This window comes from Pseudophryne corroboree, chromosome 12 (assembly GCF_028390025.1).
Source record: "Pseudophryne corroboree isolate aPseCor3 chromosome 12, aPseCor3.hap2, whole genome shotgun sequence".
Classification (NCBI taxonomy): Eukaryota; Metazoa; Chordata; class Amphibia; order Anura; family Myobatrachidae; genus Pseudophryne; species Pseudophryne corroboree.
This window is the reverse complement of record NC_086455.1, coordinates 170,334,965-170,358,777: the sequence shown is the minus strand read 5'-3', so window position 1 is coordinate 170,358,777 and position 23,813 is coordinate 170,334,965. Positions and strand designations below refer to the sequence as shown.

General features: G+C 48.4%; 2 protein-coding genes across 5 annotated transcripts in view; one reads left to right on the top strand and one right to left on the bottom strand.

Annotated features, from left to right (window-relative positions):
* The window catches only part of XRCC3 (X-ray repair cross complementing 3), a 37,628-nt gene extending 32,556 nt beyond the window's left edge, over window positions 1–5,072 (bottom strand). The window contains exons 1-2 of the mRNA XM_063948512.1: window positions 5,006–5,072; window positions 686–742 (exon numbers count right to left, since the gene is read on the bottom strand). Of these exons, the coding sequence (XP_063804582.1) occupies window positions 686–740 (55 nt within the window). The 5' untranslated portion in view covers window positions 741–742; window positions 5,006–5,072. The remainder of the gene's footprint in view (window positions 1–685; window positions 743–5,005) is intronic.
* Window positions 5,073–5,280: 208 nt separating this feature from the next.
* ZFYVE21 (zinc finger FYVE-type containing 21) overlaps window positions 5,281–23,813 on the top strand; it is a 58,685-nt gene continuing 40,152 nt past the window's right edge. Inside the window, exon 1 of one of the 4 annotated variants that reach the window (XM_063948515.1) lies at window positions 5,281–5,599. In XM_063948515.1, the coding sequence (XP_063804585.1) occupies window positions 5,474–5,599 (126 nt within the window). In that variant the 5' untranslated portion in view covers window positions 5,281–5,473. Of the gene's footprint in view, window positions 5,600–13,258; window positions 13,281–23,813 lie in introns of those variants that run through there. The other 3 variants (XM_063948513.1, XM_063948514.1, XM_063948516.1) reach the window with 3 other exon arrangements.

Genomic DNA, 23,813 nt, shown 5'->3' with positions numbered 1-23,813 from the left:
AGATAGGGACGGGGAAAAAAGCCAGATAGAAAATGGATTAGCGTAATCTGGCCCCTAATGGATAACTTGGCTTTTCCCTGGCTCACAAATACACCAAATTTGTAGTTCATGGTGCAGATCAATTTGTGGCTTTAACTACAGATCCCAACAGCTGTAATATTACTGTGTTGTCTAATTTGTGCATAATGATTTGTGACCAGTGTTGTCATGTTCTGTGGTGTCTTCCATTACAATTAATTCCCGGTTCCTTAGTCAGTAAATACTACACATTCGCGGGAAGACAGGAATACATATTGTGGATATTGCTGGCTATTATACGTAATTGGGCTGTATGAGATACAATATTTAAGGCACCTGTGTGCTGATCATTGTCAGGTACCATGGTACAACTGCAGATCATGCACGGTGTGATGAGATATTCCAGTAAGTAAAATACAAACTACACCCATTACGCTTTATTTTGCAGCATGTTTTAGATGGCGCTAATCTTTTCATAAAAAATCGCTGCCAACAAACCTATAAAGGAATCTGCGGAGCCCTGGCGTAGTATTTGTCCCATACTGACATAATTCTGCTGCAGCAAAGGATACAGTGACAATGTGCACTCTTAGCTCTGCCAGCGATGGGAAAACCAGTGCAAACGGTAATGCGGAGTTACATGTTGTGCATGAAAGTGACAGCTTACCCTTATTAACAGCTGCAATAATTTGAGGATGCACATCCAGCTGCTCCCAGTCCATATCTTCACGGAAACCATTATTATTTTTAAAAGAAAGAAAAGTGAATTAACATTAAGTGATATAAATAGACGAGTCAAAATACTTCCCTATAGATAAAGTGTTCCTGTTGCTGTCTAAGAAAGGGTTCAGTATGTAATGCCGACGGAGGGGACGCCGATGGTCAGAATACCGACATCGGCTTTTAACATCCTGACAACCCCGCAGTTAACACCCTAAACTTCCCCTGTCCCCTACCCTAGCCTTCCCTTGTGGGTGCCTAACCCTAACCTTCCCCAGGGCTGCCTAACTCTAACCCTCCCTTCCCCAGGGGGTGCCTAACCCAAACCCTCCCTTCCCCGCTGCCTAAACCTAGCCCTCCCCGCTTGGTGCCTAATCCTAACCTCCCCTTCTAAGTGCCTAACCCTAACCCCACCTCCCCGCGGCAGGACGCGAGCGCGTCTCGCTGAGACAATTTGGAATTCTCGGCGTCGGTATGTTGATGCTGGGAATCTCACCTGTCGGCTTATTGGTATTAATGCCGCTGGGCGTAATTACAGCAACAATATTTTGGCCGCCATGATTCTGCCCGGCGGCATTTTAACCGCGTCGCCTAGGAAATGGTCATAGTCTGCAGCCTTGAGTTATACAAAAGTAAAACCCAACATACGCCTTAATCAATGACTTAAAAGAAAATAAAGTAATGCAGCTCTGTTTAATATTTAGCTGGGTGATCTACACACACACACTAGTGGTTACATGGGTCCTCATTCTGAGTTGTGGGAGCGTATCTTAGCTTAGCAGAAGTGCGAACGAAAGGTTCGCAGCGCTGCTACAAAAAAATGATTGTGCAGTTTCTGAGTAGCTCCAGAACTACTCCTAGCTAGCGATCACTTCAAACTGTTTAGTTCCTGTTTTGACGTCACGAACACGCCCTGCGTTCGACCAGCCACGCCTACGTTTCCCCAGCCACTCCTGCGTTTTTATCCGGCACGCCTGCGTTTTTACACACACTCCCCGAAAACGGTCAGTTACCTCCCAGAAACACCCACTTCCTGTCAATCACTCTGCGGCCAGCAGTGCGACTGAAAAGCGTCGCTAGAGCTTGTGTAAAACTGCATTGGCTTTTGTGAAAGTACATTGCGCGTGCGCACTGAGCCGCATACGCATGCGCAGAAGTGCCAATTTTTAGCCTGATCGCTGCGCTGCGAACGAAAGCAGCTAGCGATCAACTCAGAATGAGGGCCAATATTAGGTACAGCGGCTGCTTAATTCAATTATTGAATCACTCAATTAAGTGTCAGTAACTGGATGCAAACATTCTGCAGCCATGGGGCCTGATTCATTAAGAATCACTAATGTGATCCTCAGCGCAGTTTCCTGATGTTTGGGGACTGCGCATGTGCAGAACGGATCCTGCGATCTGCCTGATTGACAAGCAGAGGCTGTCGTGGGCCGGGAGTAGCGAGGCCAAGGACTGCGTCGCTAGATGCCGTTACCTTGGCCCCACAAGCCGCACTGCAACGGCGAGGCTGAGTACCTGCCATCGCAGATGAACACTGCGACGGATGGTTGCGATGTTCATCACAGATGCGATCGCATCACAAATGCAGGGAGGAGGTGGTACGCACCTCCTCCTGCATTTGCATTGCTAAGGGCTGCAAATGCAAACCTGCTCGCATTTGCAATCCTTAGATTCAGGCCCATGATCAAGAGGTTCAGTTGTTGTTCAGACCAAACACAGGCAAGAAGGAAGACATCTAAGCAAAGGGACTTCAAGACTGGATGTGCTGTGGTGGAATGGGACATTTGCAAGATGATAAATCTGCAGAAACTGCGTGATGCGGAGATACAGACCAGAGTGTGCTAGAAGCACCAGAACATTGAGAAAAACGCAGACAGACGGTTTTCAGCCATCTGCGCATGTGCAGCACGCGTGCATTCACGGAACAATGCGGTCGTTTTGTTGATGGACAGCGGCGGCCGTCGACGCAGCATTTTGAGGGAGTGGTCTGGATAACGGAGGCATGTCTGAACCATTTTTGGCGCAGCTGCTGCGACTAGAAAAATGGCGGTGGTCCGACTGTATACGCAGCCTAGCTGCTGCGACTAGAAAAATGGCAGTGGTCCGACTGTATATGCAGCCTAGCTGCGTATGTAGGGGTCAACCCTAATTTCAGACTCAGCGATGCGATTAGCACTCTGGGCAGCCCCTCAAGGGTCTTACACACTGGGCGATGCAGTCGACCAACGATATATCGCCAATGATATATATACTGCTGCACTGGTGTCACTTACACTGCTCCCAGATATACCGCTGCACGGGTGTCACTTACACTGCTCCCAGATATACCGCTGCACTGGTGTCACTTACACTGCTCCCACATATACCGCTGCACTGGTGTCACTGACACTGCTCCCACATATACCGCTGCACTGGTGTCACTGACACTGCTCCCACATATACCGCTGCACTGGTGTCACTGACACTGCTCCCACATATACCGCTGCACTGGTGTCACCGACACTGCTCCCACACAGACCGCTGCACTGGTGCCACTGACACTGCTCCCACATAGACCGCTGCACTGGTGTCACTGACACTGCTCCCACATATACCGCTGCACTGGTGTCACTGACACTGCTCCCACATATACCGCTGCACTGGTGTCACTGGCACTGCTCCCACATACACTGCTGCACTGGTGTCACTGACACTGCTCCCACATATACCGCTGCACTGGTGCCACTGACACTGCTCCCACATATACCGCTGCCACTGGTGTCACTGACACTGTTCCCACATATTCCGCTGCACTGGTGTCACTGACACTGCTCCCACATATACCGCTGCACTGGTGTCACTGGCACTGCTCCCACATACACTGCTGCACTGGTGTCACTGACACTGCTCCCACATATACCGCTGCACTGGTGCCACTGACACTGCTCCCACATATACTGCTGCACTGGTGTCACTGACACTGTTCCCACATATTCCGCTGCACTGGTGTCACTGACACTGCTCCCACATATACCGCTGCCACTGCTCCCACATATACTGCTGCACTGGTGTCACTGACACTGCTCCCACATATACCGCTGCACTGGTGTCACTGACACTGCTCCCACATATACCGCTGCACTTGTGTCACTGACACTGCTCCCACATATACCGCTGCACTGGTGTCACTGACACCGCTCCCACATATACCGCTGCACTGGTGTCACTGACACTGCTCCCACATATACCGCTGCACTGGTGTCACTGACACTGCTCCCACATATACCGCTGCACTGGTGTCACAGACACTGCTCCCACATATACTGCTGCACTTGTGTCACTGACACTGCTCCCACATATACTGCTGCCACTGCTCCCACATATACTGCTGCACTGGTGTCACTGACACTGCTCCCACATATACCGCTGCACTGGTGTCACAGACACTGCTCCCACATATACCGCTGCACTTGTGTCACTGACACTGCTCCCACATATACCGCTGCCACTGCTCCCACATATACTGCTGCACTGGTGTCACTGACACTGCTCCCACATATACCGCTGCACTGGTGTCACTGACACTGCTCCCACATATACTGCTGCACTGGTGTCACTGACACTGCTCCCACATATACCGCTGCACTGGTGTCACTGACACTGCTCCCACATATACTGCTGCCACTGCTCCCACATATACTGCTGCACTGGTGTCACTGACACTGCTCCCACATATACCGCTGCACTGGTGTCACAGACACTGCTCCCACATATACCGCTGCACTTGTGTCACTGACACTGCTCCCACATATACCGCTGCCACTGCTCCCACATATACTGCTGCACTGGTGTCACTGACACTGCTCCCACATATACCGCTGCACTGGTGTCACTGACACTGCTCCCACATATACCGCTGCACTGGTGTCACTGACACTGCTCCCACATATACTGCTGCACTGGTGCCACTGACACTGCTCCCACATATACCGCTGCACTGGTGCCACTGACACTGCTCCTACATATACCGCTGCCACTGGTGTCACTGACACTGCTACCACATATACTGCTGCACTGGTGTCACTGACACTGCTCCCACATATACCGCTGCACTGGTGTTACTGACACTGCTCCCACATATACCGCTGCCACTGAATAATGTGAGCCTGATAGCTGTCAGGGGACTGTTCTGGGACCCCTGCAGCCTATGCTCCCCTTAGGTATGGGCAGTGACTACAGCTAGGTGACCACAGACCTACCCCTGCCTGCCCCTGCACATACATACCAAGCACTGGCAGCTCAGGGTAAATGGCGGGCACCTGACACCGACCAATCGCGTTACAGACAAACAAAGTTACCGTCCAATCACAGATCACACGCTCGCCACATGGCCAGCCACCGCCCACCGCTTCCGCACACGCGGCCGTCTCATTGGCCCGGGTAAGTGTCGACTGACGTCACTTGGTGAGGCCAACCAATCAATTCTTCAGTGAGGTTGCCCAATGAGCGAGCTCTGATTTTCAGCTCCGGTTAACGCTTTAGCCGCCGGCGAGAGGAGGAGTGAGAGCAGCTGATCCGCCTCTCTCGGAGACGGAAGGGGTTAAAGTCCTGTGACTGTGCCCCCGCCAATCAGGGATCACGGAGAGGTCTCTGCTCTGATTCGTCAGAGGCGGCCTGTCAGTCATGGGCGAGTCGCGGTCGGATTGGCTGAACCGCGCTGCTGGTGGCCGTGGTGGTGTGTGAGGTAGGAAAGATGTCCACCGACCGCGATGGGAAGAAGCTGGTCCGCTCCGCCAGCGGGCTCCGCATGCTGCCCGAGAACCGGGCGCTCAGCAGCCCCTTCTGCTTGGAGGAGCCGCAGTGGGTGCCGGATAAGGAGGTGAGCGCTCCCCGCCCGGGGTCTGGCTGTGGTGGGAACTCAGGCGCTGCAGGAGTTGTGTTACCCCCTGACCCCGGTACTTCCACACATACACACACACACACACACACACACACACACACAGTCCCGGGTCCCCCGCTGCTGGAGAACTACAAGTCCCAGCATGCCCTGTCTGCCACATGCTCTCCGGGCGTGCTGGCACTTGTAGTCCTTCCAGAGTAGTATCGCATCAGGCGGCCTCTCCCGTGACTCCAGGCAGAGTTATTACACACCTTTCTCGCCTGCATTAACTGTTATAATCATCATTATCTGTGTCATCATTAGTATCATCCCTGTCATCATTATCATCTGTATCATCATCCTTATATGCATCATTATTATCCTGCCATCATCATCATCATCATCATCATTATCCTGCCATCATCATCATCATTATCCTGCCATCATCATCATCATTATCCTGCCATCATCATTATCCTCCCTGCCGTCATCATTATCCTCCCTGTCATCCCTATCATTATTATCCTCCCATCATCATCATTATCCACCCTTTCATCATTATCCTCCCGTCATCATTGTCCTCCCTGTCATTATCCTCCCTGTCGTCGTCATCATCATTATCCTCCCTGTCATCATCATTATCATCATCCGGTCATCATCATTATCCTCCCTGTCATCATCATTAGCCTCCCATTATCATCCCTATCATCATTATCATCCCTATCATCATTATCCTACTTATCATCATTATTATCCTCCCTGTCGTCGTCATCATTATTCTCCCTGTCGTCGTGGTCTTTATCCTCCCTGTCGTCGTGGTCTTTATCCTCCCTGTCGTCGTCGTGGTCTTTATCCTCCCTGTCGTCGTCGTGGTCTTTATCCTCCCTGTCGTCGTCGTGGTCTTTATCCTCCCTGTCGTCGTCGTGGTCTTTATCCTCCCTGTCGTCGTCGTCATTATCCTCCCTGTCGTCGTCGTCATTATCCTCCCTGTCGTCGTCGTCATTATCCTCCCTGTCGCCGTCGTCATTATCCTCCCTGTCGCCGTCATCCTCCCTGTCGCCGTCATCCCTGTCATCATCATTATCCTCCCATCATCGTCATTATCATCCCGGTCATCATCATTACCCTCCCATCATCGTCATTATCATCCCTGTCACAATCCTCCCATCATCATCATTACCCTCCCATCATCATCATTATCATCCCAGTCATCATCATTATCCTCTCTGTCATCATCTTTATCATCCCTGTCATCATCATTATCCTCCCATCGTCATTATTATCATTCCGGTCATCATCATTACCCTCCCATCATCGTCATTATTATCATCCCGGTCATCATCATTACCCTCCCATCATCGTCATTATTATCATCCCGGTCATCATCATTACCCTCCCATCATCGTCATTATTATCATCCCGGTCATCATCATTACCCTCCCATCATCGTCATTATTATCATCCCGGTCATCATCATTACCCTCCCATCATCGTCATTATTATCATCCCGGTCATCATCATTACCCTCCCATCATCGTCATTATTATCATCCCGGTCATCATCATTACCCTCCCATCATCGTCATTATTATCATCCCGGTCATCATCATTACCCTCCCATCATCGTCATTATTATCATCCCGGTCATCATCATTACCCTCCCATCATCGTCATTATTATCATCCCGGTCATCATCATTACCCTCCCATCATCGTCATTATTATCATCCCGGTCATCATCATTACCCTCCCATCATCGTCATTATTATCATCCCGGTCATCATCATTACCCTCCCATCATCGTCATTATTATCATCCCGGTCATCATCATTACCCTCCCATCATCGTCATTATTATCATCCCGGTCATCATCATTACCCTCCCATCATCGTCATTATTATCATCCCGGTCATCATCATTACCCTCCCATCATCGTCATTATTATCATCCCGGTCATCATCATTACCCTCCCATCATCGTCATTATTATCATCCCGGTCATCATCATTACCCTCCCATCATCGTCATTATTATCATCCCGGTCATCATCATTACCCTCCCATCATCATTATCATCCCGGTCATCATCATTACCCTCCCGGTCGTCGTCGTCATTATCTTCCCGGTCGTCGTCGTCATTATCTTCCCGGTCGTCGTCGTCATTATCTTCCCGGTCGTCGTCGTCATTATCCTCCCGGTCGTCGTCATCATTATCCTCCCGGTCGTCGTCGTCCTCATTATCCTCCCGGTCATTATCATCCCTGTCATCATCCCTGTCATCATCCCTATCCTGGTCATTATCATCCCGGTCATTATCATTATCTTCCCTGTCATCGTCATTATCATCCCATCATCATCTGTATCATTAGTGCTGGGTTTGGTATGTTCTGTGGACAGCATCATATAGACGCCATATGTAGACACGTACACCATTACATTTTAAGCCTAACATTTCTGTTGGTGACCTCTCATGTGTCCCCATTTTGCAGGTGTTGTCGTTTAAACCATGTCGACATGGTGCCGATGTTTTGACTGTTGACATTGTCTATACTTGCCTACCTGACCCGCTCCATGAGGGAGAAAATGCTCTGTTCCTGGACTTTCCTGGTAATGTAGGATTGCCATCACCTGTGGTGAAACATCTTTCTTATCAATTAATTAGCTCACCACAGGTGATGGCAATCATACATTACCAGGAGAGTCCAGGAACAGAGCATTTTCTCCCTCATGGAGAGGGTCAGGTAGGCAAGTATGTCATTGTGCTACTTTTGCTATTGTTATTACTGTTGTTACTGCTGGCCAGCTTAGTGCCCAGGCCATGGTGGGTGTGATAGAGAAGGAAGGGTGACTTACGGCCCATACACACTGGGCGATGTTGAGCTGAGAGCAGGTCACTTTTGGTGTGTTGAGCTGCTTTCAGCTCAAAGCCGTCCAGTGTGTATGCCCAAACTATGAGCGCTGATGCGTGCTCCCGCTTCATCGCTGGCGTCCGCCGTTCATCTACTAGTATTACCAGTAGATGAACGGCGGGGTGAGCAGCTTTCCATAGCATCCTGCTATGGAAAGCCGCTCACCCCCACTGACATCGCTGGGCAGCGGGGGAAAGCGCTCAGTGTGTATGAACCTTTAGGGGTATATTCAATAACTGTTGGAAGCTGCCGTCTTGTCGGAAAGACTGCAGCTTCCGACAGATTTCGGTCGGAAGGGGTTCCGACCTATTCAAAATAGCCACCGATCCGCGTGCTTCTGTCGGAAATGGGGCCAAATCCGACAGGTATTGGTCCCCTTTCCGACAAACTCAATCCGACTTGAAAACAAGTCGGATTGAGGTGAGAAGGGGAGCGGTGCGGCGGGCTACGGGGATGAGAGGTACCTTGCCTGGCCGTCCCCCGGCCAGTCACCTCTCTCCGTGCAGCGCCTCGCCCCGCCGCAGACATCACTCTCCTCAGGCGCTGGCAGCTCCCCTCGCCGTCACCTCACGCCCGCCGCCATCACCTACCCCCCGCCAGCTGCTGCTGTCTGCTCTCCCCGCCGCCGCTGTCAGCGCACTTGGCAGCTGACGGCACTGGCAGAACAGCACCCCGGGTACAGCCAAATCCGACAGTCTGATTTGGCCGGCCATTGAATAGGGGTTGTCTGATCCATGCCGACAAATGCATGTCGGAATGGATCCGACTTTTGACTACACCTCTTACAATGCAATGAATCCATTGGTATGCACGGTAAGTTTGTAGAGCTCCTGAGGCTTCATGACTGCGTCTGTATAAAGGGAGAGGGGTTCCGTGTTATCACTGTAGATCAGGTGCGTTATAAGACGTAGTGCCGTTCCTGCGTCACCGGTAATGGCAGCACCCTGACCTGTGTCACCGGCTGTGTGCGCGCCATTTATTGCTGTCTGTATATAATGTTTGCCTGTTTTCAGCCAGCGGTGTCCTGTTCACTGGGAACAACCTTTGGATTATTAATGACATTTTTGTCACACTGATGGTGGCTGAGCGTTGTGCCAAACACTTTCTGTGGGTTCAGTATGATTTACAGACGGACACAATACCGACGCTCATAATCCCAACAGCTATTGACCTAAAGTCAGTAGCCGACATTATGCCGGCATGTTCAAAATACCGACATTTCAAATGCTGACATGTCCGAATACCGACATGAGTTTTTCTGGGGGGGGGGGGGGGGTTGTGTCATGGACACGTCTAAGTGTACCGCGTCCCCTCGGATGGCTCGCTGCGCTGGCCGTGCTTCGGGTCCACTGGGATGATAACGTATGAACAAGTCTGTTTTTGGGCCAAAAATTCCTTAAAAATGCATGTCGCCATTTTGACATGTCTGTATTCTGACTATGTTGGGATTTTGAACATGTCTGCATAATAAATGTCGGTATTTTGACCGTCGGTCAATGGCTGTCGGGAATCGACTGCTACCCGTTTCTGCAACATGAATGTTCTGGCTGGTACGCTGTGTAGTTCTGAGCAGGTAACCAATGAGGTGAGCTGGATTATTGTGTGTTTTTGTGTTTTGTTGTTTTTTTTTTCCTATTTTGTTTATTTTTATTTTTAAACAAAATATCTCTTTACTAGATGAGGATGCAATAAATTATCTGCAGGTTGTTGTTATTTATTATTGCAGATGTTTGTTGTATTTTCGGTATTTACCAAGTCTACATGTCTCTGAGCAGCCGGTCTGATCTTCTGTCCTGTGGATCCAATCTAATCAGACGCAATCTGAAGGGCCCCATACACTAGAACGACTATGCCCCATTTCAGCCCAATTCGGGCATTCGGCCCGATATATTGGGTGAAATCGGGCATTTTGGCTGTGTATCCGATCCGATGCGATGTGCGACCCCGTGAGCGTCAAATCGGATCCTCCAGATTGAATGTGCTGCACATTCAATCTAGTCTGACCCCGCAGGTGTGGCTGGGATCGGCCAGGATCGCCCAAGATACATCGTATGCAGAAGGACAGCATACGATGTATCTTGGGCGATCCTGCCGCCCGGGGGGCTGCCTGGTGATCGCCAGCGACATGTCACATGGACATTTCGCAATAGTGTATGGGGCCCTTTATATTTCATTTTGCTATATCTTTACTGTTAAGGGGGGTACGCACAGAGTTATGCGTGCTTAAATACTAAGCAGTCTGACTAGATTGCTTAGAAATTAAGCATGGATCTTTCCGTGTGTAGGGTGCCAGCGACAGCAATGTGCGGCCCTGTGCGGCGCTATCGCCAGCTCTAGATTTGGCTTGCATGCATGTATGCCAAATCTAGTGAGATCGCTCATTTCACTGCTGGGTGAAATGAGCGACCTCCCGTCCCCTCTCCTCACTCAGCACCCTGAGTGCTGAGCCAGGAGAGAGATGTGTGCTGAGCGGTCTGTGGGCCTAATTCAGACTTGATCGCTCGCTAGGGTTTTTTTGCAGTCCTGCGTTCGCATAGTCCCCGCCCATAGGGGAGTGTATTTATGCTTTGTATGTGTAGCAGAGCTGTACAAACAGATTTTCTGCAGTCTGAGTAGCCCAGGACTTACTCAGCCGCTGCGATCACATCAGCCTGTCCGGGACCAGAATTGACGTCAGGAACCCTCCCTACAAACCCATCCCTGAGCAGCGATCCGCTTTGTACCTGTGCGCCGCGCCTGCGCATTGCGGTGCATGCGTTTGTGCAGTTCCGACCTGAACACAGCGCTGCAAAAAACGCTAGCGAGCGATCAGGTCTGAATGACCCGCTGATAGATCGCTCAGCACACATCTTCCCCGTGTATACGGGGCTTTAGACTTGGCTGCTGACAAGAGTCATGCTGCCTGGGATACATTGTACTAATAGCCTTGTAGTGTTCACTCTAGGATTTTTTTAGGGCAGGGTGCTGAGCATTGAGGAGGGCACAGTTTAATTTTGAAGGGCACTTTTTTGATGTGACGCTTTGCGCACAAAGCATAGCGCATATGTTTATAGTTTTTGTGCATACATTTTGCCCTTAGTAAATCATATACCCATACATACATATAAGACCCCTGACATCTGTACTGAGAAACATACTGTATATATCCAGTCTTCTTGAAAGATCGGCTGTAGCATATACATAAGTAGATAATTATAAATGTCTTTTCCAGTGCTGAAGTAGTTATAATCCGTATGTGTTATAAAACAGAAAAGTTAAACAATGAGTTAAAATATATATAGGAAAAAAAATAAGTCTGTTCTACTAGGGAAATACTGTAAGCAGTACATGCTCACTGCTTACCCTGTTCTTTCCCTCTTTATCAGAGTGCTGTGTTATTTACAGTGCCTCCTCTGCCATCCAGTTCACTAAGGATAGAAATTGTGTTCCAATTTCAGAAGTGGGCAAGGAGTAGATGACATCATTGTAACATGCACTCTGACTGTTACATTCTGTATACAAGGGGGAGATTTATGGTCCTGCAGGGTGCACTGAGAAAGGGCAGGGTGCTTTTTCACATTTCAAAAATGGGCAGGGTGCTGCACCCTGCTGAAACAGCCTAGAAGGAACACTAGTCTTGCAAGGCCTGGATTAGCATGTAACATAGGCTTACCATTCTACCACTAAACCGGGACACTCATGACTTACACAGGTTCTGTAACTGCTTAAAACCAGGTGAAATGCAGGCTTGTAGTCAGCAGCCACAGAACCTGTGTAATTCATGACTGTTCCGGTGTAAAGGGATAATGTGGTCAGCCTAATGTAACATTTTCTGACATAATACGTTCATGTAATTGCAAAAGTTCTGGATAGCGGACAGTCATTTTCTTGTGTGGATTTTATTTTTACCTCCCCTTTATAAACTCTTTATGTGTTTGCATAGGCTGACGAAGCATGACGTGGGTTAGTAAATATGGAACATCCCATTATGACTAGAGAATGTGTAAATAGAGCGTTCCATCCCATGACACGCAACCGTCTTTACTTGTCAGTGTGAATCCGCGATTCTCCAGTATCCCCAGCAGGTCATCTGTTGAGGGTTTCTGTCTGTGGAAGCAGGTGTGATAATTACAAGTAGATTAAAGCTGGGTGCACACCTGAACGATTTTACATACTGTGCCGGTCCTTCCAATTTCACTAACAGTGATACAATACCAGAATACACCATTACAAGCATACACACTACAATCATCCAATCACACCATATGTTGTGCCCAGGATCATGAGCAATTAGTTCAGGTGACGTTTTCTAGGAAATGACTGTTCAACATGTTGTGCGTACACACTATTTTTTTTTTTTATACACTGTATCGTACTATGAATGCTAAATTCATTTCTCACAAATATTTAAAATGCCCTCTCTAATATATATTGTAAATGCCTGCACCTCTTACTACCATATACGATAAAAGTGCGCTGTACATCGCAAAACACTGTATCCCATAAGAGAAAACAATACACCCACACATTATCTGAGTTCCAAAGCTCATTGATGTATATATTTGTTATTAAAAAGGATATGGATTCAATATATATTACAAAGTACAGTATACCTATAGTTACAACTCATACAGTAAGCAGTTAATACATAGTTACATACAATTACATACAATTTCAGTTACATGCCAGCGATACAATTACCATTCCCTCCAATGTAGCTTATGTCTCCCTCTCTCTGTAAATAAATACAGGAACTGATCTGCTAGCAAGTCCATCATCGTCCTCTAAGACCAAAAAGCAAGTAACTGACCTCCTCTGTGGTCAGCAGAGTATTATTATTATTACATTTTATTTATAGGGCGCCACAAGTGTTTCGCAGCGCCGTACAAAGGACAGTACAGGGAGACAAAACTTAGCATAACAGTAAATAAATAACAAAAATGGAGTGCAGGTAACAAAGAGCACCACAATTCTCAAAGCATAATACAGCTTAGATGTAAGTAGCGAAGGAGTAATCATTGTACTACTTGGGGCTGGCGGCCGTAGATAGAGAGGGGCCTTTTACCAGCAGGAGAAAAAGCAGGTAAAGATGGTCGCTGAGTGAAATGTGTCAAGAAGAGGGCTTAGACAAGAGTAAAGAGGGCCCTGCTCTGAAGAGCTAACAATCTAGTGGGGAGGGGCAACAGACAGATGACATGAGGTGTAAGCAAGCAGGTAGAAGCCTGATGGTGGTATGCGAGCAAAGCAGAGATGTCCAAGGCATGGGGCAGGGGGATGGAGGAGCAGCCTAAGGACTAGGTTATGCATTGGAGGGGTACGCTTTGATAAATAGGTGGGTTTTCAGTGCCCGTTTGAAGCTTTGCAAGGTCGGGGAGAGTCTAATGGAGCGGGGCAGCGCATTCCACTGAAGGGGTGCAGCATGGGCAAAATCCTGAACTCGTGCATGGGAAGCAGTGACCAAGGCAGAGGAGAGGCGACGGTCATCAGCCGACCGTAGTGGGCGGGAGGGAGTATGAAGGGAGAGGAGGTTGGAGATGTAGGGAGCAGTGGAATTAGAGATGGCCTTGTATGTGAGGGTGAGGAGTTTGAAGAGGATTCTATAGGGGAATGGGAGCCAGTGTAGATTTTGTCGAAGGGGAGTAGCAGAAGTGGAGCGGCGGGAGAGGAAGATGAGCCTAGCTGCGGAGTTGAGGACAGATTGGAGGGGAGCGATGTGGGAGCAAGTGAGGCCAGTGAGGAGCACATTGCAGTAGTCGAGTCGTGAGATGACCAGTGAGTGGATGATAAGTTTAGTTGCACTCTGGGAGGGGTTCATGGTGAGTCACCAATTCCTTTGTATATGGTAATCAGATTCAGCCTTGAAGACATCCAAAGGGCTGGCCCGAGTTTCCTGTCCTCTACCTCTAAGAATATCTATTGTTCTAATAAGAGCGATTTTAGCTTTTATACATGTAATCATAATTCCGTGTTGCAATGTACTACAACTTAATAACAAATATCAAATTAATCTACACATTAAGCTGGTTGCTTCAATAGTAAACATGACAGGTCTATCTGGTTCCGTTCAAATAATACACATACATGACACAACTTCATTACATATAATTCTAAATCATCATGATGTCTGGCGCTTGATATTATTATAATTATGTACTGTATGAAATAAGTGTCGAATCCATCTCTGTGGCATGTCCGTGTAAATGCGTGTGTTACCATATATTGCTGTGCTCGCTGCGCGTATTTGCAAGTATAGCGACTTAAATGTGTGTACTTTGTATGTTCTCTTTATGTAATATTTTTGACTTTGACAGTACATTACATCATCTTAAATGCAGCACATCCAAAGGGACTCTGAGGGGGGTGTTTACACAATAGGCCTAATCTAAGCCCCTCCCCCTTCCCGCCGCACACGAGTTGGGGGCGTTGCCGTTGTGATGGTGTGTAAACATCGGCAACGCATTGGAGCTCGACCCTTGCGGCCCTATCTTGCCGCAGATTCATGGATGTTTGTATTCGGCCCTGTGGGGCTGCAAACAAAAATCTACAAATCCAGCGGTACCGTAAATGCGAGCTATAGCTTCACCTGCCCCACAAGCAAGTCGCGGATATTTGGATTGAGCCCAATGAATTGGTTGTACACACTATATAAGATGGTTATGCAGATTGGATTGGTTGAGGATCGGATGATTGTCCAATATAAGGTGTAGCGTGTACTCCGCTTTACTCACCGGTGCTTAATTGAAGAAATCCGTGTTTGAGGACTGGCGTTGAGTACCAGTGATGTAAATGGTACGGTACCCTCAGCCTGAGGGGGAGAAGAGAGTGCCGGAAATGCTGGAATGTCCCGGGACGGTTGGGGGGTATTCTGTTCAGGATCCTGCTGTTATCATTGCATAGCCCTGCTCTGGTACCATGAAAATAGTTACATTGACCAGAATAAAAACACTCTATTACAATATTATGTTTTTTTCCCAAATAAAATGATACAACAAATGATTGCACTCGACAAACAAGAGGCGTATTTGTTTTAGGAACTTTCAGTTTGCCTGTACAGAAGCAGACACAGAAGCTGTATTCCAAAATCCAAGTAATATTGCACAACACTTCATGTCTGAGTTTCTGATTGTGTGACATCACTGTAGGCCCAGCTGTCACAGCTGCCATTGGTTGCGCAATTCTGCGCTGTGCTCCTCGCACACAAGCTTACTGCACTCATTACAGATGTAACACCCCTTTACCTGGGCTTTCTGGGTAATGGTGTGTATTTAAACTCTTCCCGCTTTGCAATGCTTCTCACCTTGTACTTCTCTTGGTATTAGTGCCTCCACCCGAATCTTGACGTGACGTGCTCTTCTGGGAAGTGTTAAATTTTGGAAACACCAGAGGGAGACTCGGGAAACCCTCTGCCCACCACGTGCTTAGACCGATCCCACTACAGGAATATATCACACGGATATGTTGCAAAAGCCACTCTGGCACATTTATTAAAGGGTCTGGAATAGCAATTGCTTTTATGCATTTATATACAAGGGACTATAGTAGATCAATAAAAGAGGACATATACTAAAGGCATAGGAACATGTTGGTCAGTAATGCACACACATATCTAAAGGGTGTATAATGCAGTAATAAGAAAAATGAACATAATACATGAATCTGCTTTCTCCTGTCTGTCTGTCCCTTCCTGAACTTCCCTTTTGTATGCAGATAAAACCCTGGCCTTTGCAATCACTGACTGGGTAATGACAACTTAAAACAGCAGTATAACAAGGAATTTCACACATACCACATACAGCATTAGACAATACATCCCCCACTATAGTGCACTGTTATTTCAGAGTTCCTTTTCTCTATCGTCCTTGTGGATGCTGGGGTTCCTGAAAGGACCATGGGGAATAGCGGCTCCGCAGGAGACAGGGCACAAAAAGTAAAGCTTTCCGATCAGGTGGTGTGCACTGGCTCCTCCCCCTATGACCCTCCTCCAGACTCCAGTTAGATTTTTGTGCCCGGCCGAGAAGGGTGCAATCTAGGTGGCTCTCCTAAAGAGCTGCTTAGAGAAAGTTTAGCTTAGGTTTTTTATTTTACAGTGAGTCCTGCTGGCAACAGGATCACTGCAACGAGGGACTTAGGGGAGAAGGAGTGAACTCACCTGCGTGCAGGATGGATTGGCTTCTTGGCTACTGGACATCAGCTCCAGAGGGACGATCACAGGTACAGCCTGGATGGTCACCGGAGCCGCGCCGCCGGCCCCCTTGCAGATGCTGAAGTAAGAAGAGGTCCAGAATCGGCGGCTGAAGACTCCTGCAGTCTTCTAAAGGTAGCGCACAGCACTGCAGCTGTGCGCCATTTTCCTCTCAGCACACTTCACACGGCAGTCACTGAGGGTGCAGGGCGCTGGGAGGGGGGCGCCCTGGGAGGCAAATGAAAACCTTTTTTGGCGAAAAATACCTCACATATAGCCCCCAGAGGCTATATGGAGATATTTAACCCCTGCCAAGATTCACTAAATAGCGGGAGACGAGCCCGCCGAAAAAGGGGCGGGGCCTATCTCCTCAGCACACAGCGCCATTTTCTCTCACAGAAAGCCTGGAGAGAAGGCTCCCAGGCTCTCCCCTGCACTGCACTACAGAAACAGGGTTAAAACAGAGAGGGGGGGCACTGATTTTGGCGATATTGAGATATATATAAAGATGCTATAAGGGAAAACACTTATATAAGGTTGTCCCTATATAATTATAGCGTTTTGGTGTGTGCTGGCAAACTCTCCCTCTGTCTCCCCAAAGGGCTAGTGTGGGTCCTGTCTTCTGTCAGAGCATTCCCGGTGTGTGTGCTGTGTGTCGGTACGTGTGTGTCGACATGTATGAGGACGATGTTGGTGAGGAGGCGGAGAAATTGCCTGTAATGGTGATGTCACTCTCTAGGGAGTCGACACCGGAATGGATGGCTTATTTAGGGAATTACGTGAGAATGTCAACACGCTGCAAGGTCGGTTGACGACGTGAGACGGCCGACAAACTATTAGTACCGGTCCAGGCGTCTCAGAAACACCGTCAGGGGCGTTAAAAACGCCCATTTACCTCAGTCGGTCGACACAGACACGGACACTGAATCCAGTGTCGACGGTGAATAAACAAACGTATTTCTCATTAGGGCCACACGTTAAGGGCAATGAAGGAGGTGTTGCATATTTCTGATACTACAAGTACCACAAAAAAGGGTATTATGTGGGAGTGAAAAAACTACCTGTAGTTTTTCCTGAATCAGATAAAATAAAATGAAGTGTGTGATGATGCGTGGGGTTACCCCGATAGCAAATATTGGCGTTATACCCTTTCCCGCCAGAAATTAGGGCGCGTTGGGAAACACCCCTTAGGGTGATAAGGCGCTCACACGCTTATCAAGTGGCGTTACCGTCTCCAGATACGGCCGCCCTCAAGGAGCCAGCTGATAGGAAGCTGGAAAGATATCCTAAAAAGTATATACACACATACGGTGGTTATACTGCGACCAGCGATCGCCATCAGCCTGGAGATGCAGTGCTGGGTTGGCTTGGTCGGATTCCCTGACTGAAAATATTTTATTCATATAGAGCATTTAATAGGATGCATTCTATATATATGTACGTGAGATGCACAGAGGGATATTTGCTCTCTGGCATCAAGATAAGTACGTTGTCCATATCACCCAGAAGATGTCATGGACACGACAGTGGTCAGGTGATACAGATCCCATACGGCACATGGAAGTATTGCCGTATAAAGGGAAGGAGTTAGTTGGGGTCGGTCCATCGGACCTGGGGACCACGGCAACAGCTGGGATATCCAACCTTTTTACCCCAAGTTACATCTCAGCTGAAAAAGACACCGTCTTTTCAGCCTCAATCCTTCCTTTTCCCATGAGGGCATGCAGGCAAAAGGCCAGTCATATCTGCCCAGACATAGCGGTAAGGGAAGTAGACTGCAGCAGGCAGCCCCTTCCCAGGAAAAGAAGCCCTCCACCGCGTCTGCCAAGTCCTCAGCATGACGCTGGGGCCATGCAAGCGGACTCAAGGTGGGGGGGTAGTCTCAAGAGTCTCAGCGCGCAGTGGGATCACTCGCAGGTTGACCCCTAGATAGTACAAGTATTATCCCAGGGGTACAGATTGGAGAGTCGAGACATCTTCTCCTCGCAGGTTTCTGAAGTCTGCTTTACCAACGGCTCCCTCCGACAGGGAGGCAGCATTGGAAACAATTCACAAGCTGTATATCCAGCAGGTGATAATCAAAGTACCCCTCCTACAACAAGGAAAAGGGTATTATTTTTCCACACTATATTGTGGTACTGACGCCAGACGGCTTGGTGAGACATAGTCTAAACTGAAATCTTTGAACACTTACATAAAAGGTTCAAATCGAGATGGAGTCACTCAGAGCAGTGATAGCGAACCGGAAAAAAGGGGACTATATGGTGTCCCTGGACATCAAGGATTACCTCCATGTCCAAATTTGCCCTTCTCAACAAGGGTACCTCTGGTTCGTGGTACAGAACTGTCAATATCAGTTTCAGACGATGCCGTTTGAATTATCCACGGCACCCCGGGCCTTTTACCAAGGTAATGGCCGAAAAGATGTTTCTTCAAAGAAAAAAGGCATCTAAATTATCCCTTACTTGGACGATATCCTGAAAAGGGCAAGTTCCAGAGAACAGTTGGAGGTCGGAAGAGCACTATCTAAAGTAGTTCTACGACAGCACGACTGGATTCTAAATATTCCAAGAATCGCAGCTGTTTTCCGACGATACGTCTGCTGTTCCTAGGAATGATTCTGGGCATAGTCCAGAAAAAGGTGTTCCTCCGGGAGGAAAAAGCCAAGGAGTTATTCGACCTAGTCAGAAACCTCCTAAAACCAGGCCAAGTATCAGTGCATCAATGCACAGGAGTCCTGGGAAAAATGGTGGCTTCTTACGAAGCGATTCCATTCGGCAGATCTCAGGGGATTTGCTGGACGAATGGTCCGGATCGCATTTTCAGATGCATCAGCGGATAATCCTGTCTCCAAGGACAAGGGTGTCTCTTCTGTGGGGGCTGCAGAGTGCTCATCTTTTAGAGGGCAGCACACTCAGCATTCAGGACTGTGTTCTGGGGACCACGGATACCAGCCTGAGAGGCTGGGGAGTAGTCACACAGGGAAAAAATTTCCAAGGAAGTGTGGTCAAGTCTGGAGACTTCTCTCCACATGAATATACTGGAGCTAAGGGCAATTTACAATGCTCTGAGCCTAGGAAGACTCCTGCTTCAAAGTCAACCGGTGCTGATCCAGTAGGACATCATCATGGCGGTCGCCCACGTTATCAGACGGGGCGACACAAGAAGCAGGAGGGCAATGACAGCAAGGATTCTTCGCTGGGCGGAAAATCATGTGATAACACTGTCAGCAGTGTTCATTCCGGGAGTGGGCAACTGGGAAGATTTCCTCAGCATAAATGAATTCCACCCGGAAAAGTGGAAACTTAATCTGGAAGTTTCCACATGATTGTAAACCGTTGGGAAAGACCAAAGGTGGTTATGATGGCGTCCCACATGAAGCGCCAGGTCAAGAGACACTCAGGCAATAGCTGGGACGCTCTGGTAACACCGTCGGTGTACCAGTCGGTGTATGTGTTCCATCCTCTGCTTTTCATACCCAATGTATTGAAAATGATAGGAAGGAGAGGAGTAAGAACTATACTCGTGGCTCCGGTTTGGCCAAGAAGGACTTGGTTCCCGGAACTTAAAGAGATACTAAGAAGGGTCTTGATTCGGCAAGAACCGTGTCTGTTCCGGGACTTACCGCAGCTGCGTTGACGCCAAGGCGGGTAAACGCCGGATCCTAAGGGAAAGGGGCATTCCGGAAGAGGTCATCCCTACCCTGGTCAGAGCCAGGAAGGAGGTGACCGCACAACATTATCACCACTTAGGTGAAAATATGTGCCAGGGTGTGAGTCCAGGAAGGCTCCACGGAAGAATTTCAACTAGGTTAATTTCTACATTTCCTGCAAACAGGAGTGTCTATGGGTCTCAAATTGGGTCCATTAAGGTTCAAATTTCGGCCTGTTGATTTTCTTCCAGAAAGAAATTGGCTTCAGTTCCTGAAGTCCAGAAGTTGTTAAGGGAGTACTGCATATACAGCCCCTTTGATGTCTCCAGTGGCACTGGGCGATCTCAACGTAGTTTTGGGATTCCTAAAAAAATCACATTGGTTTAAACAACTCAAATCTGTGGATTTGATATATCTCACATGGAAAATGACCATGCTGTTGGTCCTGGCCTCGGCCAGGCGAGTGTCAGAATTGGCGGCTTTATCTCACAAAGCCATATCTGATTGTCCATTCGGACAGAGCAAAGCTGCGGACTCGTCCCCAGTTTCTCCTTAAGGTGGTGTCAGCGTTTCACCTGAACCAGCTTATTGTGGTACCTGCGGCTACTAGGGACTTGGAGGACTCCAAGTTGCTGGATGTTATCAGGGCCCTGAAAATATAGTTTCCAGGTTGGCTGGAGTCAGGAAATCTGACTTGCTGTTTATCCTGTATGCACCCAACAATGCTGGGTGTTTCTGCTTCTCAGCAGTCGATTGCTCGTGGGATTGGTAGCACAATTCAACTTGCACATTCTGTGGCAGGCCTGCCACAGTCTAAATCTGTTAAGGCCCATTCCACAAGGAAGGTGGGCTCATCTTGGGCGGCTGCCCGAGGGGTCTCGGCATTACAACTTTGCCGAGCAGCTACGTGGTCGGGGGAGAACACGTTTGTAAAATTCTACAAATTTGATACCCTGGCAAAAGAGGACCTGGAGTTCTCTCATTCGGTGCTGCAGAGTCATCCGCACTCTCCCGCCCGTTTGGGAGCTTTGGTATAATCCCCATGGTCCTTTCAGGAACCCCAGCATCCACAAGGACGATAGAGAAAATAAGAATTTACTTACCGATAATTCTATTTCTCGGAGTCCGTAGTGGATGCTGGGCGCCCATCCCAAGTGCGGATTATCTGCAATACTTGTACATAGTTATTGCTAACTAAATCGGGTTATTGTTGTTGTGAGCCATCTTTTCAGAGGCTCCGCTGTTATCATACTGTTAACTGGGTTCAGATCACAGGTTGTACAGTGTGATTGGTGTGGCTGGTATGAGTCTTACCCGGGATTCAAAATTCCTCCCTTATTGTGTACGCTCGTCCGGGCACAGTACCTAACTGGAGTCTGGAGGAGGGTCATAGGGGGAGGAGCCAGTGCACACCACCTGATCGGAAAGCTTTACTTTTTGTGCCCTGTCTCCTGCGGAGCCGCTATTCCCCATGGTCCTTTCAGGAACCCCAGCATCCACTACGGACTCCGAGAAATAGAATTATCGGTAAGTAAATTCTTATTATCTTCTGCATGCTATAGCTTGACTGAAAAGGTACTTTAACAGGTTCCAATTGGCACTTTCAGCAATGCTGGTACTTGTAGTTCCACAAACTGATTCTTGGTGAAATCACACACTTTGTTAGCTACTATTTATCAGTCTTTACCAAGAAACATAACACTGTAAACCGTTACTTATCTCACATTCCTCCAAAGTGTGTCCCTCTGCAAACTGTCCTCTCCAGGGGTCGAAAAGGAAGGTTTGAAATGCATTATCCTCTGTAGGCCACTTAACTTCATCAGACTGGGGTTCTCCCTCTCCGTAGGGCTCTTTCTGTACAGTCACGTGGACTTCTTCCCCAGTATTCTCCAGTCATTGTCAGCTGCATCTTGCTATATTCCAGACATGGTTCCTTCTCCCTCCTTGGCCATCTCCTCCTCCACTCCTCTGGACAAAAGCATTCCATTCTCCACTCCCCCCTCCCCATGCCCTGTTTCTCCACCCCCCGACAGCCTCTGCGTGTCTCTCTGTATATCCTCTGAAACCCAAGGCTGTCTGGGAGATGTAGTCTCTAAACACAAAATGGCCGGTGTCCAATTTCACATTTGCTGCCTGTCATAAGCGCTGGGCGCTACATACTCCCCCTGTGGGACTGGCAATCCGCTGACAAAGTGATGAGCCTGTTCCACACCCTTAAAAGGAATATGTGTTAAACCATTCTGTCTGTTTACACATCCACACATACCCTGACAAGCTCCTACGATGACAGGGGTGGGCCCCAAATAAGGCCAAGGGTAGACCCAGTGAGGGTGAACCACCCTGGGCACTTCAGTGGCCCTTCCTAACTCAACATAAGTAAATATCATAGGGGCCCTAGTGGTGCGTCTGGGTCGGCTAATAGCTGGAAGGGCTCCCTCATCTCCCTCTGACACCCTTTCTGGTTGTTCAGCCTCTCCCCCAACATCTCTCTCTTCTGGTTGGTCCTGAGCCTGTCCCTCAGGTTCTCTAACTTCCACCGTTACTTCAGGTACGACCTCCTCCAACCTGCACACCTGTTCTCCTCTTGGCTCTCCTGTAGCTCTCTCAGTAGACCTGTGGGGTCTAGTGACCTCATGACTTTGAATGACAGTCTCATTTTCCGTAGTGGGAGAATCATACCCCCATTCATCCTCACTGCAATCTGTCTCTTTTTATAATCTCTAGTTTCCTCTCTCCTGGTAGACCTCAGTCTTCCTGGCTTCCTCCAGGGCACCCTCTCGGTGGTCTCAACAGCATGCTCGGTCTTGAACCTCACATCTCTCCCAATCGGTAATAGGTGTTGACGGTGATAAGTCTTTATGGGCCCTGTTTGTCCTTCAGGCCTTACACGGTAAACAGGTGCCCCAGACATTTTGGCCACCACTTCATAGGGTTCTTCTCTCCATCGATTTGCCAATTTATGCTTTCCTGGTATTCCCAGGTAGCGGAGCAGTACTCTGTCTCCTATCCCCAGCACATTCTCTTTCACACGACTGTCATATCGAGTCTTGTTTCTCAAACCAGACTTAGTAGAAGCTTCTTGAGCCAACTTGTGAGCATGTCTCAGTTCTTCTCGCAGTCTCTGCACATACTGTAAATGTGTCTCCCCCGAGTGGGAAACCTCCATTATTCCGAAACAAATGTCTACAGGCAGTCGGGCTTCTCTTCCAAACATAAGGAGGTATGGTGAGTATCCAGTTGACTCATTTTTTGTGCAGTTATATGCATGTACTAACTGACTGATGTGCCTACTCCAGTGTGCCTTCCTGGCAGTGCCCAAAGTGCCCATCATGTTGAGAAGGGTTCGATTGAATCTCTCTGGCTGCGGGTCCCCTTGTGGATGGAATGGTGTCGTCCTCGACTTCTGTATCCCGCACAATTCGCAGATCTCTTTTATCAGCCGACTCTCAAAATCTCTTCCTTGATCAGAATGTATCCGGGCTGGAAGTCCATAATG